The 25,031-nt window shown below is 40.6% G+C and overlaps 2 protein-coding genes across 2 annotated transcripts; one reads left to right on the forward strand and one right to left on the reverse strand.

Moving 5' to 3' along the window:
• Positions 1-376: 376 nt before the first annotated feature.
• LOC145114229 (uncharacterized) lies at positions 377-2,131 on the forward strand. The gene has a single exon (XM_079050233.1). It carries the CDS (start codon positions 377-379, stop codon positions 2,129-2,131), a length of 1,755 nt encoding a protein of 584 aa, XP_078906359.1.
• An 8,356-nt stretch (positions 2,132-10,487) lies between these two features.
• LOC145113991 (uncharacterized) lies at positions 10,488-11,809 on the reverse strand. The gene has a single exon (XM_079050017.1). The coding sequence runs from the start codon at positions 11,682-11,684 to the stop codon at positions 10,713-10,715; it is 972 nt and encodes a 323-aa protein (XP_078906143.1). The 5' UTR covers positions 11,685-11,809; the 3' UTR covers positions 10,488-10,712.
• Between the last annotated feature and the right edge of the window lie 13,222 nt (positions 11,810-25,031).

The raw sequence follows: 25,031 nt of genomic DNA on the forward strand, positions 1-25,031 counted from the left end.
GGGTGAGCCTATAGTGACCACCCACACAAGTCAACAACAGCCTGCACCAATGCAGCCTCTGGCTCAACCCCATCTTCTACACCTGGGATACTCGTTGCAGCTGCCGTTCCAGCAACATACATTCTATGGTCCTAACCCAGGATACCAAGCGTTCTACGGTAACCCCGGGGTACAGCCGTGCAACACGCCCCACCAGTATAATTTACAGGGCTCGCTAATCGTCCCCAATCAGGACTGCCTGTCACGAAGTGTCACATCTCCGTTTGCCAAGGAACTGCTGGATTATGAGATCCCAAACACAGCGAAGCTCCCCAACCTGAAAACTTACAACGGTACTACCGATCCGGACAGTCATATTGACACATATGAATGGACAATGACGTCGCTAAAGCTAGACAAGCGCTTCTGGTGCACGTACTTCCCAACGACGCTAGACGGAAATGCAGGCACGTGGTTCAAGACGCTACGCCCGGGTAGCATTTATAATTTTGGTCAACTCAAGTATCTTTTCCTTACCAACTTCATGCAACTGCGAAAGTACAAAGGTGATTCCCATTCCATCATCGGGTGTAAGCAAAAGGAGGGGGAAAGCGTAAGAGAATACTTCACACGGTTTACAAACGCCACGTTAGATGTGTCGGGTCATGACGAGGGTCTTATAGCAGGAGCTTTCACATGGGGACTCCTTCCCGGCCCTCTGTCACAGAAACTCATGGGCAAAAAGCCACAGACAAGAGCTGAACTAAAGGAAAGGGTGGAAAGATATTTAAGACAGGAGGAAGGCGAAGCAGCAAAACAAGCATACTTGAATGCCATGGTAGTCAAGCGTTCCAACCCAACCTACACAGAAACATCCGGGGGAAGCAGGCACTTCGGACGAGGGAAGAGACCACTGGGTCGCTTCAGGCCGTTCGTCAGGGATGACAGGCGGAGTCGCCGCCCAGACGTATACGTGGTCGCGGACAAGCAGCAAGAGAGAGCACCAAAAGGACGATACTGCGAATACCACAAAAGCAAAACGTATGACACTACCAATTGCGCGGTTCTTAAAAAAGAAATGGAGGAGAAAAAGCTGAAGGGAGATCTTGTGGAAATAGCACGCAACCTGCGCGCCAAATTCGACGCAGAAAACACCAAAGGAGCTCCGAAAGAAGGTGCGCAGCCCAAAGAAATATTCATGATACGAGTCAAGAGAAGCAGACACAAGGGAATTACACCCCAGGAGAACCTAACGCCAATGACACAAGAACTCACATTCTCAGCACAAGATCCCAGACCTGAAGGCTGGACAGGTGACAACCCCCTAATAGTACAGGCCTCTATTAAAGATGTGGTCATACATAGAGTGTATATCGACACAGGTAGCTCCGCAGACATCATTTACGAGCACTACTTCCGTTTTCTCCCAAACAAGTGGAAGGACGGCTTGAGACCTACAACAGGGCGATTGGTCGGATTCACGGGGCACAGCCTGTGGCCGCTAGGCGTGATCCACCTACCGCTTACACTGACCAGCCATGACAAGCGACGAAATAAGATAGTCTTGGTTGATTTCGTTGTGATCCGACACCCAGCAAAACATAATATCATTCTGGGAAGGCCAGCCTTGCTCAAATTAAGAGCGATTCCGTCCACGATGCACGGGATAGTGAAGTTCAACACTAGCGAAGGTCCGGCCACCATCTTGGCCACGCCACCAAAACAACTGCAGTGCTTTGCAGTCATGCAGCCAGCCGAGATAACAAGAGAAACCAAGAAAGCACGGGGTGAATCGGCATACGAGAAAGAGGTGGTCAACGAAGAACACCTTGATCAGACAATCAGCATCGGTCGCAACCTACTGGGACACACCAGGCAAGCACTCGTTGATCTCCTCAGGCGATACAAGCACGTATTTGCGTGGACACCCACAGACATGGTAGGTGTCGACCGGCAAATCATCGAACATAAACTCATGATTAAACCGGGTACAAAGGAATTTAAACAGAAAAAGAGGGTCCAAGGGGGAGATCGTAACAGGGCGATCAACGTGGAAATGGCTAAACTAACTAAGGCGAGAATTTTGAGGGAAGCGGTTTTCCCAACTTGGATAGCCAACCCTGTCATGGTACGAAAGCATGACGGATCTTAGCGTATGTGCATCGATTTCTCCGACCTTAACAAGGCATGCCCTAAAGATTGCTACCCTCTCTCGGAAATCGACCAGAAGGTAGAATCACTACAGGGTTTTAGACTAAAATGTTTCTTAGATGCGTATAAAGGGTACCACCAGATCCAGATGAGTAAGGACGACGAGGAGAAAATATCCTTCTACACCGACCATGGCACGTTTTGCTATACCAAAATGCATTTTGGTTTAAAAAACGCGGGGGCAACATACCAACGCCTGGTCGACTCCATATTCTCAAGCCAGATTGGGAGGAACATCGAAGTATATGTCGACAATATGGTCATTAAAAGCAAAAGTGAAGCAAAGATGTTGCAGGATATCGAAGAGACTTTCAAAACATTGGAGAAAGCAAGGATGAAGCAGAACCCGGGAAAGTGCACGTTTGGAGTGGAGGAAGGCCAGTTCTTAGGATACTATGTTACTAGACAAGGCATACATCCCAACCCAGCAAAAGTGGACGAGTTCATGGAAATGCCACCCCCAAGCACTCTAAGGGACGCGCAAGGATTGAATGGGAAGATCACGGCGCTCAGTAGGTTCATCTCAAAGGCAGCAGAAAAGGCGATGCCATTATTTAACACGCTGAAAGGATACATCGAGAGAAGTAATTTCCAGTGGACGACGGAGGCAGAGGTAGCACTCCAAGGATCAAGGAAGCCTTACACAAACTACCCACGTTAGCTAGCCCCATTCCGGGAGAAGTGTTGCAGGTATACCTCTCAACCTCAGCCGAAGCCATATCCTTCGCATTAGTCGTAGAAAGAGAAGGGGAACAGAAGCCAGTGTACTTCGTGAGCAGAGCGTTACAAGGCCCTGAACTTAACTACCCCGCCCTGGAAAAACTGGTGCTAACGCTGATCTATGCCGCGAGACGGTTAAGGCGATACTTTCAGGCCCACCAAATAGAGGTCCTGACGAATTGCCCGATTAAGCAAATCTTGCTCAAGCCCGAAACCTCAGGAAGACTCGCAAAGTGGGCGATCGAATTGGGTGAACATGATATCAACTATCGGCCAAGGGCAAGCATCAAAGGACAGGCGCTGGCATATTTTCTGCTTGAAGTCCCAGGAGAAGGAGATGTAACCAAAGAAGGAATCATAGCGGTAAAAGAAATTCTAGAAGGAAACAGAAAATGGACGTTGTACACCGATGGAGCGTCCAGTAGGGAAGGCTCGGGGGCCGGCTTAATCTTGACCAGCCCGGAAGGAGAAGAGGTTACGTATACCCTCCGTTTCGACTTCCACACCTCAAACAATGAGGCGGAGTACGAGGCATTACTGGCCGGTCTACGCCTAGCCAAACAGATGGGGGCGGAGGCCATAGCCGCGCTAACAGATTCAAGGTTGGCTGCCAACCAGGTTAACGGAAGCTTCGAAACAATAGACAAGAGGATGGAAATATACGTTAAGACAGTACGACAACTCACCAAATCTTTTAAAGAGTTCACTATCAAGCAAATTCCAAGGGGTGAGAACAGGAGAGTAGACGCCCTAAGCAAACTAGCGTCGACATGTTTTGATCACCTATCAAAGAAAGTTTTGGTCGAAGTACTCAAGGAAAGGAGCATAGAGGAACGGCAGGTAGGCGCACTCACAATAGCGGGACCCACCTGGATGACACCACTAATAGATTACCTACAACAGGGCGTCCTACCTGATAGTCATGACGAAGCCAGAAGAATACGCATAAAGGCACCCTCATATGCCCTAATTGAGGGGGAACTATACCGAAAGGGGTTCACCACACCATGGCTAAGATGTGTGGATGAGACCAAGGGAAAAGAGGCGTTGCGAGAAGCACATGCAGGACAGGCAGGCGCGCATGAAGGTGCACGGGCACTAACGGGAAAGGTGCTCCGGATGGGGATCTACTGGCCCACTGTACACCAAGACGCAACAGAGCTGACAAAAGCATGCGGAGAGTGCCAAGAGTTCTCCCCGATCCAGACGAATCCTCCAACGCCCTTATCCAACATATCTAGTCCCTGGCCATTCTATCAGTGGGGAATAGACATTGTGGGACCATTCCCAGAAGCGCCAGGAAGGTTAAAATATATGGTCGTGGCTGTGGATTATTTTACGAAATGGATCGAAGCAGAACCATTGGCGTGCATTACAGGAAGGCACATGATCAAGTTTGTCTGGAAGAATATCATGATTAGGTTCGGTACACCTAAAACGTTGATAAGTGACAATGGGCTTCAGTTTGCCGAAAAGTAGTTTAAGGAGTGGTGCGCCAGCAAGGGGATAAATCAGCGATTCACGTCAGTGGCACACCCATAAGCAAACGAACAGACAGAAGTATCCAATAGAACCATTGTGAATGGGATTAAGAAGCGGTTAGGAAAGGCCAAAGGAAACTGGTTGGAAGAGATACCGACGGTGCTATGGTCGTATAGGACCACCCCGCAAACAGGCACGCGAGAGACACCATTCAGTTTGACGTACGGAGCGGAGGCAATGCTCCCAACGGAGGTGATGATAGGCACGCTAAGGACAAGCCACACCAACGAAGAAACCAATTCTCGAGACCTAAGGCTAAACCTAGAGATCCTAGAAGAAAAGCGATAGAAGGCAAGCATACGCCAGGCAGCATACAAACGCGCGACAGAAAGATACTACAATCAAAGAGTCAAAGAAAAAGCATTTAAGGTGGGGGAATATGTACTAAGAAAGAACGAGGCAAGTCGGGCTCAGCCTCAGGGTAAGCTAGGACCCGTGTGGGAGGGTCCATACAGGTGGTAGAGGCAAGTCAGAATGAGGCGTACATCTTAGAAGCAATGGATGGAAGGCAAATTCCAAGAACGTGGAACGCAAGGAATTTGAGGAAATTCTACTTTTAGAAGAAAGCCCCCACAAGAAAGCGGTGAAGCTAGAGCAAATAATCTAAGCACTAAAAAAGGTTCCGACGACCAACATGTAACGCTTTGTACTCAGTGTACAAATCTAAACAATTAAAATGATGAAATCTGTACTTAGTGTACTGAATTTTTAATGATTAACGCGCGTAATGCTTAGTGCATTTCAGTCTTAGAATTTTGGCAATCGTGATGCTTAGTGCATTCAACGATAATACTTAGTGTATCAAATGCAGTATATTAAAATCAGTGCATCCAGCCTTAATACTTAGAGTATTAAGCCTTATGATCAACGCACATAGGGCTCGACACGCTGGCCCGTGCAGACGCTTAGTGCGTCGAAAATAATCGAGGCATCGCTTAGTGCGAGGCCCTGAACCATTGATAAATTAAGCAACCGACGACATATGAAATAATAAACACATAGCAACTACATATATCATCCAACATCACAGCAAGGGTAATATCACCAATATACAAAAAAACAAAAGTAGCCACATACAAGAGTTCAAGACACAAAACATCAAAATAAAGAGTTTTTCACGCCCCACAGGGGTAGCACACGAAACCTACATCATACCATCACCATCGTCCTCATTCTCTCCAGCGTTAGCAACGTCACCTCCACACACATCAGCATCTTCCAAGTCACCAGCATCCACCACAATGTCATCAACACGATCTGGTTCAGGAACAACATCATTACGCTCATCACCCAAACAAACGTTGGCATCCAAACCATCGCCAGCACCACCACCACCATCACCTCCCACAACCACACCACCGCTAACACCACTCTTGTCAACCCCATTGTCACCATCCACCAAACCTTCAGGAGTACCGTCAAAACCAGAGAAGGCACAAAGATCACGAACCCCCTGCATATCCAATTCGCCCAGGCCCAACAAGGCAGCATGATCCATACTAGCAAACGCTAGGAGAGCCTCATTCACACTGGTAGCAGGGCCGGCAACAGGGGTATCCACAAGACCGAGATGACCAGCAGAGACAAGAGCAGCCCGTACAGATTCCGCTCCGGCAACAAAGGCGGCGTGACGAATTAGGCTCACCGCTCCCGTAAACTTTGGATGCTCGATTAGCTTGTCCAGAACTCGCACAAGCCCCACCTGTAACAACTAGCTCAGATCATGCTGTGCAACACTTACATTTGACTGCAAGTCGGCAACCACCCTATCATGATCGGCTGCATCACGTTCAAGGCTTTCAATCTGGATCATTAAGCCCTCGTTAACCTGAGAGATAAAGTCAACTTTGGCCTCCAAACTAGCCCTGAGTTCCTCCATCGCAGTTTTCTCAGCAGCTAAAAGTTGATACCTTTGCTCGGCACGCTGCAGATCCATAGTAAGCTTTAAAATACGCTGCTCTAACTCAGTTACACGAGCCCCACAGCCGGCATGCACAGTTTCCATCTCATTGAGCATCTGAATGCGCCGAGCCCTGACAACAAGGTAAAACATGGCTTGCGCGGCAACACAGGACATGTTATGGGACAAGGCAGGACTACCCATAGCTTCCATATCAGCAGCAGTGGCAGGAGTAAAGGCATGTCGGGTAAACTCTAGAGCATTAGTGTGAACGGAGAGACGAGACTCGCTATGAATATTCCATGGGGGAACAAAAGGGGAGGGTCCTGAAGAACCTCCACCTGTGTTCTTGCTGGGAGAAACAGGGGTGGGATCCGGGCCACGAAAGTCCTGTGGAGGAGAAGAACTGGTAGCAATAAGGGGAACAACCGAAACAGGATCCATGGGCTGTTTATGCGCCCCATCCATCCCTTCATACTGTTGAACGTCATCATCAGGGATAACAACCACGGGTGCCGGTGACGAAGATATCGAGCTTAGAAGGCGAGAAAAGTTGCTCCTGGTCTGAACTCGCTTGGCGACATTAAGTGCACCGCTCACAGTCTCACCCATGGCCAGAACGACCTTCCGTTTGGCCTGCAGTCGCCGAGCATCAGCAATGACGCCATCTTTGTTGTCCTCGTCACCCTCGGTGGAAGTAGTATGAACACCACCTAAGGGCATAACGGAGGAGAGGGGGCGAACTACAAGATGGTCCGTCCCGGCAGACGGCGGGCCCTCACTTGTCGAAGGAGGGATCGGCATAGAAGCAGTAAGAGCAAGCTGGTCCAAACGGCGAGGGGAAGGAAGATGATCGACTAAATCTATTTCCCGATAATCCAGTTTCCCCCTGTAACGTTTTCGAAGCACTCCATCCATAGACAAAGGAGACTCGTTACCTGGGAAATTTGAGGCACCAAGGAAAATCAAAAAGGGAAGATATTCAGATAATAAAACCCTAAACAAACCAAGTATGCAAACACTTACCATCCACGACAAGGAAGAAAACCGCCATTTTACCACGACGCCTCCAAGACGGACTCATCCCCACACCGGAGAGAAGGGCCTTAGAATAGTCCCCAGGGGACACTTGGATGCTCTTGAGGAAATCAGCCACTCCCTGGTTATGGGGAAAGAGTTTTGGGGTAACATCAGCAAAAGTGTTGGCACGATAACGTCCGCTACCCACTAAGCCCTGATTAACCCAAAGCCACCGATCTTGCCAATTCTTAGGGGTCCGGCCGTCAGGCACTAGGGTATGTCCTCCCCGGTGAACGGAAAACGTGAACTTGTCACCGGTGCAACAGAAGCGGAAGAAATATTTAAACACAAAGTAATCAGGAAGATAACTGTTAGCCCGACAAATCATCTCAAAAGCAACAACTTTGTTTACAGCGTTGGGGGTTAGCATCTGAACGGTGCAACCATCTTTCTGGAGCACCTCCTCTTGGAAATCGGTCAAAGGAAGACGAAGGCCAGCATCTAGGGTTTTCTGGTAGATACCGACTTTTCCGGGAGGGGGGGAAAGGATGGAAGAACCTGGTGAAGGAAACTCCACACCGTCAAGAGAAGTGAGGGCATAAGTGGTTTCGAGAAACGAATACTCAGAGGCAGAGGGCACGATGCCTGGGGGACTCGCCATGGAAAGAAAGGAGAGAAAATGGAGTTAAGGAAGAAGAATAGAAAGAAAGAGGAAACGTAGATAAGAAGACATGATAAGTGCCCTAATAAGGAAATGGAAAGGGCGGGATATTCAAAATGTCTGACACGCTGACGTAACCGCTAGCCATCATGAGCGGTCACGTCGCCATTAAAATCGAAACGGCGAACGAACAGGGAAGCAACACGTGTAAAGTAATCAAGCCCATAACGTCGTATCTAGCAGCACAACGCTACGGCTACTGGACTGGGGGACTTGATGACGTTCCTAAGCCGGCACAGAAGAGTCACGCTCGCCCAAGATACCTGGCACCTCGGCCGAGCCAAGAGGAGCGGGCTCAGCGCCCGCCAGCGCCCCTAAGAGCAGGGCGCCCAGGCAAAACGCTCGCGCCCGCCAGAAACGCTCCCAGCGTCAAGACAAAGGATACGATCAAGCGACAAGGAAGAGGATCAGAGCATTACCGCCGGAGCCAATGGCAGAACTCTGACATAAAGAGGCGCACAACCCTCCAATCAGCGCCTCTGACCTTGTCCCCTAAAAGCGATCTTGTCCCGTACGGACGAGCAGGGTCGCTAGGTATAAAAGGGCGCACTCAGGAGCCCTAAAGGTAAGCCATCTTCTCTAAGTGCAATAACCCTAAAACACCAAATACCCTATCTAACTTGACCGTCGGAGCGTTCTTCCGGGAGCTTCCTCCCGGAAAGCGGCTGACGACTGTTCTTTCATGTGGCCTTGCAGATACATCCAAACGCCCAACAGGAGAGTAAATCGAAGACGGATATAAAGGTCGCATCAATTTAATAATTAATAGTTTTAAGAACATCATTTTGTTAAGTTATATCTTTGTTATATATTTAATAGTTAATGTTTTTTTCTTTAATACATAAAGATTTTTTGGTTATTAATTTATTTGATTTAGTTTTTTTTTAATGTTCCTGTTAATATGTTTACACATAATGACCTTTTTTTATTTAGTTTAAACCGAAACCGAAATCGATTAAACTGAATATTATTTGGTTTGGTTATGGTTAATTTAGAGATGCTAAAAACCCGACAAAACAAAACCGATTAAACCGAAAACCTATAAACAGGGGCGATTCAACCAATTTAAGGGCTCTAAGCAAACAAAAAATTGGGACCATTCGGTTTTATATCTTAAACCAAATCTCACACTATTTCTTAATGCATCTCAAGTAATCACTTATATAAACATGAAGTTTGCTAAAGTTTTGATCTCTCAGCCGATGTGGGACTCTAAGGTAGAGTTAATATGAAACAAGAGGATGGTCGGGCTTATATAAAAGAGGAGAGTTGGTTGAGTTTTATCCATAAGCGATGTGGGATATGTTTAAGTAGCTTCCAAAATAAAATGAATGAAAAGTAAGCAAACATATTCGAACCTGAGACCCTTGGGTAGCGCTTTTACCACCGGGCCAACCTCCAACTTGTCTTTGTAACCCAATATATATATATATATATATATATATATATATATATATATATATATATATATATATATATATATATATATATATATATAATTAACAGAATAAACTTAAAAATTGGGGTCCTTTAAAAATGGGGGCCATAAACCATTGCTTAGTTTTGCAAAGGGTAGAGCCGGCCATGCCTATAAACCAAACCGAACAAACACCCCTAAGCAAACCGCTCTGATTACCAAAATTTATGACTCGTTTATTTAGTCACTTCATTTGATGGGACGAGTTTAAATATTGGATTCGCCACTTTTGTTAAGAACCTTTATTAAGAGAGCTTTTCTTTACTTGAAACACATAAAAAAATAACCTAAGTGAAAATTTTTAATTTTATATATTATAGGATGATAGACCCTAAAAAAATAGATGAGACTACGAAATAGTAGTCCATCCTCCTTAATAAATGAAAATAATTTTGTCACTTGTTAATTAATTTTGACACTTATCATTTTATGATATTTTTTAAATAAATAATATCCACATGTCGATTTATGAGTATTTTCAATTTTTAAAATTAAAAAGCCACATAATACTTTTAGTTATATATGTAAAGTATTAAATGTAATAAATATGATAATAAATTATAATTAATATGTTTATTTATTCCTTATTTTAAAAAATACTTATTATTTAAATTTTATTATTTAATCGACCGGTACAATATACGTGTATTACAAGTAATTGGTATGAAATAGTAGTCAAATTACTGTTAACTGTCGAATATACGTGTATTACAAGTAATTGGTATGAAATAGTAGTCAAATTACTGTTAACTGTAGTCGATTAGCGTTGATGTGCTTGTTAATTTCTAATTTTTGACTAAGTGAAAAGTTAGTAGACAAAACGGTTAGATTAGTAATTTTTTTCATTTAAATAATTTTTATTTTATGTAGTATTAAGGTCCATATACAATCCTCCTTATAATTTTGCTAAGGGTATATAATATAATAATAAATAAATATAATATTGCGTACGTGTTTCTAATTTCCTAGTACATCTACGCGGTTGGTGACTTGGTGTGCTTGTTACGAATGGTAGAAATCATATACACGACACGTGTCAACGTTAGCAGTTGCCTGAAAAACGTGCAGATTCAAATACAAAAATATTGACTCTTTTTATCAAAACCAAAAAGTTATTTACGTAGTTAAGTAAATATTTTAGTTTATCTTGTACGGGTTGCCGCGGGCATTAACGAAGCGTCACTAACGGCGTTAAATCCGATCGACCGGCATTTGACGGGACCAGCCGTCGATATCGCCGGTACCGCAGATGCCGACGAGATGTTCATCGGAGTGTAGTTGATCGTACGACGGTAGGGGCCGAACCACTTGTTCTGCATGAATCGATTTTTCCTCCATGGAGGGAGGAATAATCCTCTGGTTTTCAACGAACGCTTCGCGGCGTCGCTCATCAACTTGACGATCTGTTTTAGATCTTCACTTTTGCCGACGAAAACCGTCGGGAGGTGGTGTGAGAGGCGGCGGAACTGGTTTGTCTCTCTAGCGATCTCGAACTCTCCGGCGAAATTGAGATCGATGTAGTAGCGAGCGCCTGAGTCGGATCTGACTACGTCGATGAACTCGTAATTACCGGCAGTAAGTCCGCCGCAGCCTTCCCACTTCGTCTTACAAATCGCCGCATTGTAGCCAATATTTTGAAGAAACAACATCATGTTTCTATGGAGAATTTGTTGATTAGGTCTCAGAGAGTGAAAAATCTCCATACCTTTCATAACATGAGCCATCAACACAACTCTAAACCTATCAACATTTTGATTCCTCCACATTGAACGCATGATTTCAATAATTGCATCCGTACGATCAGATTCACAATCGGAATCGGAATCGGAATCAACTTCCTTGTCGTTCAACTGACAACCGTCATCATCGGCTTTAGCATTACAGCATCCACCACCACCACCTTCTTCTTCTTCTTCTCGATGCAAGAAGCAAGGAAGCAGATTAGACAGACAAGGAGACGGAGATGAATCGTCATCGTAACCACCACTGTCGGCACTGTGTTCGCTACCGCTGCTTACATACACCGGTTCCAGCCTATCACGGCCGACGATCCGGTCCTTGACCCGGTCATCCAGCGGGTCTGTAACTCGTTTCGTTCTCGAGAAAAACGCCATTTTCAGAAGAAATTTGTACTGTAAGTCTCGCACTTTAATTTGTCCCACAAAAAACAAAGAGGATTTTACTCTAAATTTATAGATGAAAATATACAAGGAATTTTACTCGAGAATATTCGATCCCAAAAACGATTTCAATTTTCAATTAAATAAAAAATAAAAAAACAAATGTATCAGATTACTGAGTAATAAATCAACATTATCTTTGATAGTTGCTTTTTTAAAGTGTCCAAAACAAGTCTTTAATGAACTCAATTTGTATTGCATTAGATTGTTGTACTGTACTAATTTTCTGAGGCAGTAACTCTGGCTTCAATTGGCAATGGAGTATATCCAACGACTCAAGAGTTTATTCCAGCGGTATCGAATAATTCGTTTTCATTAATTCTTAATGTATTACATTTTAAAACAAAAGTAATGTTTTTTATATAGGGAAATATCACAAAAACCATCGAGTTTTCAAACTTTTATCTAAAAAACCACTTATATATTATTATTTTTTTCAGAAAAGCCATTCATATTTTTTTATTTTGACAGAAAAACCATTTATATCAAACAAATTTCAAAAACATCTTTTTTTAGAAAAAATGTATATTTAATATATATATATATATATATATATATATATATATATATATATATTTTCACTTGAAATTTTTAATTTTGGTATTTAGGATAATTTTTTTCGGTTTCGTATATAAAAAAAAAATTAAAACAAAACAATTGACTTTTCAAATAAATGTTTTGGTTTGTTTTTTTCCCGGATTTTATATATAAGAAAGGAAACCAAATCGAAATAATTGGTTTTCCATTTTTTTCGTTTTAGTACTGTTTCTGTTTTTCCATATTTGTTTTTTCTATCGTTTTGGTTTTTTTGCAAACACTGTTGTCCGCCTATAAGTTTTATACGAACGTATATGATATAAGACTGAACGACATAAGATGATGTTGACTCTTTAAATTGTCATCTTTGCCATTTTCAATAGAGGTAAGGATGTGGTGTTGAAGGTAAAAGAAATAGAATAAGGAGATAGAATGATGTTTGAGTGGTAAAATGAGGAGAGAGAAAGCGGTGGAAGTATGCCACCGGTATAATACCGCCGGCAAAAAAGGCTTTTGGGGGAGGTGTTATCGCTGGTAATCTTGTCCCCGTGGGATCGGCATCGGTAAAAATTGTATGATACTATTCAGTCTAATAGCTTGCAAAGATATCCGTGATGTATATTGAAATTTAATCATTATGATGTGAGTTTACTAACGTTGTATATGACCGCAAGAACACAACAATTTTAAAACTTTAAAGAAAAACAAAAAACCGACAATTTTGTATACCCAAATTTTAAAAACCAAAAATTTTGGTTTCCTTTTAATTTTAGTAAAAAAAAATGAACTATTCTCACTTTAGGAGTTAAAAAATTTCGTTCATGGTAAAAAAAAATTGTATTGCACTCTGTGAATAGTTCTTTTTTTTTTTACTAAAAACTAAAACGAAATTTATTTTTATAGGCGTCAAACTATAGTCAAAATAAAAAAATCATAATTGTAACACAATGCAGATGTTTCTATCTACACTCCCAAATCAATGCTTTGCAATACCAATAGGTCAAAGGAAATGATGTCACACTTACCATACTAAAAATGCTGTCACATATAGGTCACGGATTTGTCATCCCATTTATTTTCATGTCATTTAGAGGATGTGATTTGTAGAGTTTTTAAAAGAAAGAAAAAATAGTCTTTTTGATTGGCTGGTCAAAAAGATCAAAGAGGCAAGAGCTCGGCACACTACTGCCAAGAGGGCTTGTTGAACTTGCCATGTTGCAGTGATGGCGCCATGTCCCAAGTGCTGAGTAGGCAAATATCGAGCCATTCGGCATAGCCTTATAAACATTTTTAAGTAAAAAATAAGATAAAACAAGATCAAAATAAGATCTTTTTGTTATAAAACTGATTATTATAATTTCAATTTAAAGTTGGAGGATGTACAGAACGTTGAAAGTTCAAAGTCCTTTTTCTATATATTAAATAAGATAAGATGAGAAAATCTTATGTATCAGGAGTGGATCACGAAGGATTGTAAGGTGATGTGGAGAATCGATGGAGAAGCACGTGTTGTTTGTAGAAGGATTGAGATGAGCACGTGTAGGAGAGAGAAAACATGGGTGGAGCCCTGTACTGGGCCGCGGCTCTTGGGTTCACCAAGGGTGGTCAGTGGTGTATTCTGGTGGCTTGGGTTGCAAGAAAGGGGTCACCGGTAACCTCGACTTAGAACCCTAGTGGGACTTAAAATTAGATTTTAGACCAGGTATGTATAGTTGTTTCAAAGAAAATAAAATATTAAAAAATATAAATAAAGTATGTAACTACAAAGTCTAAGAAATACACCCACTAATAGATATATTAAAATAATCATCAAATTTTTATTCGTTGCATTTAACTTGAATTTACTGGGAGATGGGAGCTAAAATATAAACACTATAACCTTGGCTTTTAGGCTTTTTGCAACAAAATTAAAATGTAGAAGTGACCTTGTTATGAACGCTTAGCCTTTCTTTTCTACGTTTCTAGAAACCTTAAGATTTTGATCCACACCTGAGTATCACAAGATATTGCTAATTCTTCACTGTCGATTGATCCAAATTATAGCCAATGCTTTGTGATTTATGCTTCGTGTAAGCCTTAGCCGAACCGATGGTGATGTATAAAATTTACAGCTACGGAAAATATCAGTATATCTCATATCGATGTGACACGAGGATTTTCAGGAGGTCATCCATCTTATAACTATTCTTGCACAAACACGTTTAATTACCGAGTTTTTTAAGCAAAGTAGTATTAGAATGGATGATCTCTGAAAAGTTTTTGTGTGACATCGATATAAGTTATACTAACAGAAAAAATCTGATTCAATGTCCTTTTTTTTTGAATTCCATACATATTACCTTGAAAAAATTGACCTACTCATGAGGGCTTTTTAGTTTTAGTTAATTAACTTTAAAAAAAAAATTTAGAGACAAAACACATAAATTACTCCAAACCATAGGGACCGTTCGTGTAATTGACTCTATATTTAAAGATTTAAAACTTTGAATTTCTAGTTTTGAGTAATCGGTGACGTGCCATGGCCTATAAATTTGATGGTGATGTGGCGATGACCTTTTTTGGTAGAAGTTGTCGACCAAAATTGAGAAAAAAAAAACAAAAGAAAAAAGAAACTGAAAGTTCGTGACATTAAATGAGAAAGTAATGAAATCTTTATATTTTTTCTGGAAGAAAATGATTTTATATGTTACTTTAAAAGTTTAAACAGTAAAAACAACAAAGTTGGTTATAAATTTATACTGTACAAATTTTTATTAAAAATATATAAAAGTTGGCAATGTTATGTGCCTAATAAGCAATGTAATATATAAAATGAAAAAAAAAAAGATATTGTTATATAGTGTTCTTTTTATTTCATTAAAAGCGTAAACTTAAAAACAATCAAAGTAAGTTCTTGTGTGGATCATGTCATCTTCTTAAGAATATGAATGTTGAACTTAAAGTTTCTAACATATTTTATCAAATAAAGATAACATGATAAGAAAAAGTTAGATTACCTTTATCCATATAATTTTACAAAAGTAATATAGTATTAAGTTTGTGTTTTAATTTAAGCATGGAGCTCTTGTTAATTTCTTATGGATCCACATCTTTTGAAATTAAACCAAACAACACCATTATGTCCTCATCTTGCCAACATCTGACGTCCCCTGTCCCACAAACACTTGATAGTAAAGGAAGTGTTTTCAAGATAATCAATTATAGGTATAATATTTTTGATTTATTTATATGTCAATTAGGCGAATGTGTATAAAATTATATAATTGAAAAGCTGCTAAAGGGTTAAACGAGAGAAGAGAGAAAGCTTCAAATGTTCCTGTTTCAAAGGGGCAATGATTAAAGTGGTATTGTGGGTAGGTCCATATTTTCACTTAAATTATGATTAAATTATAATTAAAACAAATGATAAGAAAATCAAAAAAGAAATTAATAAGCGCGATATAATCGATTTGATTCTTATAGGGATTATAACCGCAACAAAATCAAACCATAGAGACCATCGAGTTAAAAAAGGTTAATGACCAAATGTGTAAACTACCACAAACCACAGGGACTATTTATATAATTTACTCTATTATTAACCAGAATATGAGGCGAACAAGGTTTAATAAAGCACTTTGAAGCCAACGGCTTGGGAATGGTTGAAATTCCTCACTTATTACTTTGGCTCCCAAAGTTAATGACCCGTTGACCTTGAATGACTTCCGACCAATAAGCCTTGTCGGATCATTATATAAAATCATTGCCAAAGCCTTAATCTCTTGAATCAAGAAGGTAATCGGGTCAATCATTAGTGAGGCTCAATCGACGTTTATAGAAGGAAGGAATATTATTGACGGACCTATCATCATCAATGAAGTATGTTCTTGGGTGAAGAAGGTTAAAGGAAGATGTTCTTACTTAAGATCGATTTTAAAAAGGTTCTCGACTCGGTCAACTGGGGTTACCTTGACTTCATTATGGTGCAAATGGAGTTTGGATGTAAATGGAGGTCTTGGATCTCGAGGGTGTCTGACTTCATCTCGAGCTTAGGTTCTGATAAACGGTTTCCCCATTATAGAATTTCCTCTTTCCAAAGGAGTTCGACAAGACGATCCATTATTCTCATTACTTTTTATTATTACAATGGAAAGGCTCAACATTTCCATGCAGGAAGCGAGTAAAAACTCCATATTTCATGGTATTCGCATTCTAAATAGTGACTCTTGCCTTTCACACCTCTTTTATGCAGATGATGCGCTATTTATAGGTGAATGGTCGAGAAGCAATCTTAAAAACTTGGCAAGAATACTCGATTGTTTCCATACAGCCTTTGGATTGAAAGTTAATTTTTATAAATCGAAGATGTTTGGCATTGGAGTCTTTGATAGGGAATTGGCTTGTAACGCTAGGGTACTTGGCTGTGACACGAGCTTCCTTCCTTTCACCTATCTTGGGGTTCCGGTTGGAGAAAATATGAATCTCATAAAGAATAGGAAGGCCATAATCGACCGAGTACAACCAAGGCTTTCTACTTGGAAAGCTAGCACTCTGTCTATAGGGGTAAAATCACCCTTGTGAAGTCGGTCTTGGGAAGCCTACCCCTATACTTTTTCTCAATCTTCAAGGTTCCTATCGACATTCTTGATTCTCTTGAGAAAATCTGTAGAAGATTTCTGTGGGGTGGAACTGATGAGAAAATTAAAATATGATGGGTTGCTTGGCCTAAAGTACTTGCTAATAAAGAAAATGAAGGCCTTGGTGTAGGATCATTAGGTGCACTTAATAATCCAGTTTTGGTTAAATGGATTTGAAGATTCAAAGTTGAACAAAACTCCATTTGGAAAAACATTATCACGGGTATTCGTAACCTACATATAGATCCAATGAAGTTGTTGGCAAAAAGATTGATAAATGGCATGTGAAACAACATTTTAAAGGTGTAACGGCATGATGGTGCGGAATCCCAATCAAGTGAATGATGCAAAATATAATATGGAATAAGAACACGATGATTAACCTTCAATGCACAATATATTCAAGATAGTTTGGTACATAAGATTCTTCATTACACACGGTTCTCTCTTGTTTCTCTCTTGAACGTGTTCTTGGCTTATGGAGAACCCCAAAAACGTCCCTCACCCTTTACAAGGCTCAAATAACACTATTTATACCTAGACCTAATAACAAAGGCCCAACCCAAAACCCAAACAAAACAAAATTAAGCCCAACCGAAATCACATGTGATTTCGGTCCAAACAACACCAAAACATGGTGTTTTCGGTCCTAGACCGAGAACTCTAATAGCTTATGAAAAGCAAAGTATAAACCACAATTAATGACCTAACAATCTTCCCTTTGGTTTATAGCTTTCTTTTATTTTCAATATTCTCTTCGTTCTTGAATTCAACTTTTATCTTAGATTTCTTCACAAATTCAAGATGAACATATGAATTTCTACATGAATGGCTTCATGTTGAACAGTCGGACTTCCTTCAAAGATTTGACCTTGAACGCACATTGGGTGTAGAGGCTTCTTGTAAAGGTTCTTGAAAATTAGCACTTTCAGTTTTGAAATACTTCAGAGAAAATAATTACAGAGAGACCAATTCTTCTGGATCACTTCAGCAAGTTCATATATAGCAGCAAATTGATTGAGGAGACTTCAATGCAATGCGTCACATAACTTCAAAAATAGCTTCACCTTGCTTCTGGGGTTGAAAAATTGTATGTTGAAAAATAATCTTCACTTCTTGTTCCTTCGAATGAAAGTTCTTTAATGATTACCGTTGCTCCTTGAAAAGTAACCATGACTAGAAAGTCCATGTGGATCACAGAGTCATAAAAAACCCTTCTCACCATAATTGTTCAAGGACCCAGCCTTGGCTCAGAAGGAGACTACTCGCAGTATATGTGTGAACACGGAGGAACGCATTGCGATTTGTTGAGTATCGGAGAGCTACTCATGGCCTTTTTGATGTTAGCCCCTGTATATCCTAGATCAAAGATCTCAATACAGTTTTTCAAGTTAAACAAGTTAACTTGGCACTTGGCGAGACGTTCAACGATAATCGTGCATTGCGAGGTGCATCGCCCTGGTACCATGACATAATTTGTACAATTTCAATCCTTCAATTCCTTGTGAAAATAGAGTGAAGTGTAATGACCATCAACTCCTTTCCAAGTTTCTTCTCCTTGCTCAGAAAATTCCGATACAGTCTCCTTGAGTCTCTTCTTCTTTTTGAAATCTCCTTGAGTCTCTTCTTCCTTTCGAATTCGCTTTTTAAGACAAATGAAATTTTGAAATAAAAACAAAAGTAAAAATATACTTAGCACACAGTAGAAATAACTAAAAAATAAAATTAAAATTAAAAATACACTCAAATGTAAAAAATAAAATATTTTTGGATTTTTAGTTTTCTGAAAAGGAAATAAAACGGAAATAAACATATTTGGAATTTTTAAATTTTATGATTTTTTGTTTGATTTTTTTTAATTCTCCCCCTTTAAATTTGTGCATAGAGGAAAATATGAACAATTTAACAAAAACAAAAATAATAACTAAATTTAAAACTTTTTGGGATCAAAGTTGTCAAGCAATTCAATATCGTTTATCAGCACACACCTGCATGAATAGCTCTGATCAATCACCAATATTGTGGTCCACTTAAACACAAAGGATATTGACAAGTTGGACAGATTATAAATGATAAGACATTGTGATTATATTCCTAAATAATATTCCTAAATAGACCATTTTGCTGACGACGACCAAGGATATTGTTGTCCACTTAAATTCAGCAGCGAGATCTACAGTCAACCTTTAATCATGAACCAATTCAATTTTAAGCTCACTAGAACATGTTCCCCAGTTCACGACATACCCTAGCAATCAAGGAATTCCAAAGAGCTCTTTACTTTAGGTGAGGGCTCAATTATTTGAGAGAGAAGATAGATATAAAGATGCATATGTTGTATCCCAGGTCGGATGTCTTACAATCACGCAGAGGGGACAACATATGACTAACATAGATAGAGGGTTAGAGAGATAAAAAGGTGCATATGATGTGTCCCAGGTCGGATCTCTTCCAATCATGCAGAGGGAACATCATATGACTAACATAGATAGATAGAGAGAAGCATAGATAGAGATGCATAGAAGTAGAGATGCATATGTTGCGTCCCAGGTCGGATCTTCCGATCACGCAAAGGGGGGCAACATATGACTGGCAGAGAGGATAAGAAAGAAAAACAATTTCATGCCGACCTACTTTATCAGAACCCCCTAGTCACCCTATCAGTACCAGAATTAAGGACATGAGTCCGTACATCGAAGAAGTGTTGAGCCACAGTTCTAGATGATAAGTAACTTTAATGTATCTCGTAGGCTCCCTTGTTTATCTCACTGCTCAATCTATCCAAGCATCGTATGGTCAGTCCAAATGTAACTATCTAAGTCCAGATGAGTTAACATTGTCAGGTCCTTTCATTGTCAACAGTGTCTAGTCCTTTCATTTTGAATCCTTCGTGCCTACCAGCACATTGAATACAGAGTTTAAACAATTAAGCTTCAGTGCATTACACGTATTTTAGATTGCCCTTTAACACTAAACTTCATATCACTTCCCAAAAATACTTACGAAAGAAAACATATTTTTTTATTTTTTTTTATTTATATATTTTTTTGTATTTTGATCCCCCCCCCCCTTAATTTGTGCATGGGGAAGAAAGAAAATAAAATAAATGCGCAAATTTAAAAAATTGTCTTCAAAACGAATCATTTTAAGAAAAACTCAGAAGTATCGAGAAGAAAACTTAAACCGTAATTCAACAATTGAAGATGCATCCAGATGATCTAAGAATAGCACGCAAATATATCAACGTATTCATCCTCAATTGTGTTTCAATTCCGGAACGAAGTTAACAAACTCAAGATTCATCACTCCGTTAAGTACGATCCCCATTTGTGATCCTTTCATTCTTCTTTCCCGCAAAGGACACATACTCTCAGTTAAAGTTCTGAATGTTGTGCAGTTGAGAGATGTCTCCTGTCAAGTGCCTGGAACAACCACTATCAACCTATCGAAGTCTAATGATATTCTTCCATAGCTGCTCCAACATAAAGTGCGAGATTAGTTGGTCTTTAGAACCCAATCCATTTTGAATTTGGGTCTACCATCACTATCAACACAAGATACTCTTTCCCATAACATATCCTATTTATCACACACAGAAGACGAAGAAATGTTAGAATCATTAGATGATTTTGGAGTGTGAACTTTTGGTACCCATATGTAGTCTGGTTTAACCTATTTCTTGTTTGATCGGATGGATGCCTCAACACTCGTTTTAGAACTTGAAACCGACCTCCGAGATGACTTCGACCTAACCGATCTTGATCTAACAGAACCATCTCTTGAATTTGGCATCTTGTCATACATTCCCTTCTTGTCCTTGGGAGGTTGATTCTTGCCCTTTTTAGCATTCCAATCACCATTGTGTGAACGTGACCTCGAAAGGTTTCTTTTGTAGGATCTCCCTCTTGGTATATTCTCCCAACCTTGTTTGTAGTAGGGAACATACGCATGATTTGGACATTTCTGGCAATGTGTCCAAGTGTTCCATAGTGGAAACATGTTTGTTTCTTCACGTAGAAGTTGTTTCTACCTGTCGCTGGTAGCGTGCCCATGCCTTGTCTCTGATTGTTCCCACAAGCACACTTACAGCAAGCAGTCTGTTTCGCTTGTTTTGGTGGCTCGTATTTACTAACACCAGGTTTATTAGAAGTAACAGAATTAAAAGAAACAGATTCAGAGTTCAATGAGACATTGGTTAGACAATCAACAAAATTAAGAGAACTATAATTATTTATGTTCTCCTTGTTCTCATCTTCCACTACTTTACCTGCACATGAAGTAAAGGCATTAGTATCGCTCACCTCAATACTCTCAGTTAGACCGGATTGTTCAGTCTTATCTGAAGCTGGCACAGGGGGCTGGCCAAACTGAGCAGGTATATCTACCTCATGGGTTTCAATGGGCGGGGTATAGTTATCATTGAAGGGAGGTGGAACACTGTGATACCCTAGACCCTTATTCTGATTATCTTTAAATTTTAATTGTTTTTCTATCATGGACTCAACTTTCTTACTTGATTTGGTGGCCTGTATTTACCAACACCAGGTTTATTAGAAGTAACAGAACTAGAAGCAACAAATTCAGAGTTCAAGGAGACATTGGTTAGACAATCAACAAAATTAACAGAACTAGAATTATTTATGTTCTCCTTGTTCTCATCTTCCACTACTTTACCTGCACATGAAGTAGAGGCATTAGTATCACTCACCTCAATACTCTCAGTTGCACCAGATTGTTCAGTCTTAACAGAAGCTGGCACAGGGGGCTGGCCAAACTGAGAAGGTATATCTACCTCATTGGTTTCAATGGGCGGGGTATAGTTATCATTGAAGGGAGGTGGAACACTGTGATACCCTAGACCCATATTCTGATTATCTTTAAATTTTAATTGTTTTTCTATCATGGACTCAACTTTCTTACTTGACACATCAAAAATTTTAAAATTAAAGTCTGTATTTTCAAACTTAATTTTCAATGTGTTTAGCTCGACAGTTAGACTGACAATCTTTTCTTAAGCATAATCATAGTATTCGCATTTTATGCTTTATTCTTCCTTAATTCTTTTTAAATATTTTGTTTGGGCCTCTAATTTTTCTTTTAATGGTTTTTGGGCCTTTCTGAGAGTGTATCCTTCATATTTAAGGTCCTCAATTTCCCTAATTAATAATTCATGTTGATCACGATAATGTTTAATTTTAGCTTCACAGGACTGAGCATGAGTTTTCACTTACTTTGGTGATTGAAGAATTCATTATTCACCAAAAAGAATAATTTACCAAAAATAGAACTGATTGTGAAACCAAGAAAAAATGCCCTTTGATTTGAAACCTCGAAAGTCAAACTTGAAAATCAAACTTGAAGGTCAAACTTGAAAGTCAAACTTGAATGTCAACCATGAAAGTCAAACTTGGAAGTCAAACTTAAAAGTCAAACTTTTTGTCCAAAAAAAATAACCTTGACCGAAAACAAAAGTTTCTAGGCCGAAAACGAGGGTTTTGTACCAAAAACGAGACTTTTGGACCGAAAAATGAGTTTTTGGACCGAAAATGCGAGGCTTCTAATTCTAACCAAGAAGTCTCGCACCGAATATTGTAGCTAACCGAGATCTCGCACCGAGAACTCAGACCGAAAACGCAAGTCGAGAACTGCGAGGCCGAGAACTGCGGACCGAGAACGTGCGCACCGAGAACCTTTGCACCGTAATCCGAGAAAACGCGTTGGCCGAAATCGCTGCTGACCTAACCGAAAACACTCGCAGCCGCTGAAAATTGTTGAAGCCTTAACCGAAAACGAGGCTGTCGCCGAAGACTCCGAAGGTTGTGACCGAAGATGTAATGCCCCGATTCTCAGGTATTGATTTAATGTGTGAGTTTCTTGATTTCAAGGGCTACTCGACGAGTTGATTGCCCTACTCGTCGAGTAGCAGCGGGTTGGTCCACGTATTTTAATGACCTACTCGCCGAGTCCAAGAAGGGACTCGACGAGTAGGAGCTGGCAGATGAAACCCTAAATCTCGGGGTTTTGCACCCTATTTAAAGGATCATTGGCCTCCCCCAGCCTCCCCTTTTACTGTTTCTTGTCCCTCTCAAACCCTAATCGAGTGTGTGTGTTCCATTTGTGTATTTTGAGCTTGGAAGAGGTTTTGTAGAGAAGGGAGCTTGGAGAGCAAGTATTCAGAAGCAAGGAGCTTGTGGGATCTGAAATCTACCTTATTGGGCATCATCTGGAAGGTATAATCGTTACCCTGACCTCATTTCATTCTAGATCCCATCTTTGGACAATTCTAGGGTTTTCATGGTATGATTGGAAGCTATTCTTGTGTGCAAGCTAAGATCTGAAGTTGTAACTTCAGAACTGAGCTCCCTTGGGCTTCTTAGTCCATAAAGTTTCCAGCTTGTGCAAGAATGAGACTCTCCCAAGGTGCAAAGCTCCATTGGAAGCTTAGATTGGTCATTTAGGGCCTTTAGAGCCTTGCATGTGCGTAAAGTTTGCAACTTTACGTGATAAACATGCCTTACAAGCTTGGATCTGTAATCTGGAACCTTGCCATGGCTTAAAAAGCGTCTGCATGGATGAAGGTCTGCAAGGACTCGGCGAGTTGGAGGAACAACTCGGCGGGCCCGTTGAAGATGACCATGAACTCGACGAGTTAGATGAACAACTCGGCGAGTCCGTTGAAGATTGCCTTGAACTCGGCGAGTCGTTCGAAGACTCGGCGAGTCGGCTAGGGTTTCTCCCAATTCTTGGACACGTATGAACTCGGCGAGTTAAAGGGGAACTCGACGAGCCAATCAAGGATTTCACGACTTCTTGAGTTCAGGAAGGACTCGACGAGTCGGCGAACTGCACTCGACGAGTCGAGTCAACATGGACTGTTGACTTTGACTGTGGACTTTGACTTGGACCAAGGGTTGATCAGTTGACTTCTGAGGGTATTCTGGTAAATTGGGAGATTTATGAAAAAGGGTTTTATGGTAACTATAGGTGGTGGAGCTCGTGTTGGTGATCCGGGAGTTGAGCTTTCTAGTTTCAGACGACAGTTGCAAGGTGAGTTATCCTCACTATACTAAGGGGTCTAAGGCACCAAGGCCGGCCCATTGGATATGATATCCTAGTAGTTGTATTATGTTGAGTATGAGTTGGTTACGCATGCTAGATTGATATGCTAGAGGGTAGGTCTGTAGGACTACCTGTGATACTGATTGATTACCTGTATGTGCATTTATCTGTTACATGTCGACATGTTAAGTGGGATGGGTTGAGGTTGTACTGCTCCGTGCGGTAGCCAACAAACCCCATAGTATTCCAGATATGAGCTGAGGGCCCGGTAGGCATTCCAGACTCATACTGAGGACTTGGGAGCATTCCAGATACGAGCTGAGGGCCCGGTAGGCATTCCAGACTCGTACTGAGGGATCGGTGGCAATCTCGTTGTGAGCTGAGGGCCCGGTAGGCATTCCAGACTCACACTGTGGGCCCAGGGGTATTCCAGTCTGTAAGTTGTGGACCGTTATGTGCTGTTCTGTTCAGTTTGTTATGATATGTTATTGCTGACATGGTTATGTGGACTGTATGTGTATCGGTATTTTGGGGGTAACTCACTAAGCTTTCCGGCTTACAGTTTCAGTTTATTGTTTCAGGTACATCAGGGGATCGCGGCAAGGCGAAGGCATGATCGTACAGCTCCTCATATTATGTTTATGTTTCTGGGAATACTCTGATAAATAATATTTTGAAAACAAAGTTGTAATGTTTTGATGAACTTGACATGTTTTTAAATGTTTAAATTTGTTTGAATTTTTTGGGTGTTACAGAAGACCTCGCAGCAATTGCCAAAAACACGAAAATTTTCCAATTTTAAAGCAAAACTTGATCAAAAACTCAAAAATATGAAGAACACGAAGAACAAACATCCAATATTTCATCCAAAATACTTCAAAAATGCCAGAACTGTCTAAGCTTCCATACAAGTGATTTGATTATGTGATATGTTAGAACAGCATGTTAGTACTAGGCTAGGGATCTTCAGAAATTGCACGATAGAACTGTCTGATTTCATGATGCATGCTAGCCTAGGGTTTCCTTTATATGAAATTGACATCATTACTGTAGTTGCTTAGTGTATGCA

The sequence above is a fragment of the Lactuca virosa genome, chromosome 5, assembly GCF_052849685.1.
Source record: "Lactuca virosa cultivar CGN04683 chromosome 5, Lactuca_virosa_CGN04683_v6, whole genome shotgun sequence".
Lineage (NCBI taxonomy): Eukaryota > Viridiplantae > Streptophyta > Magnoliopsida > Asterales > Asteraceae > Lactuca > Lactuca virosa.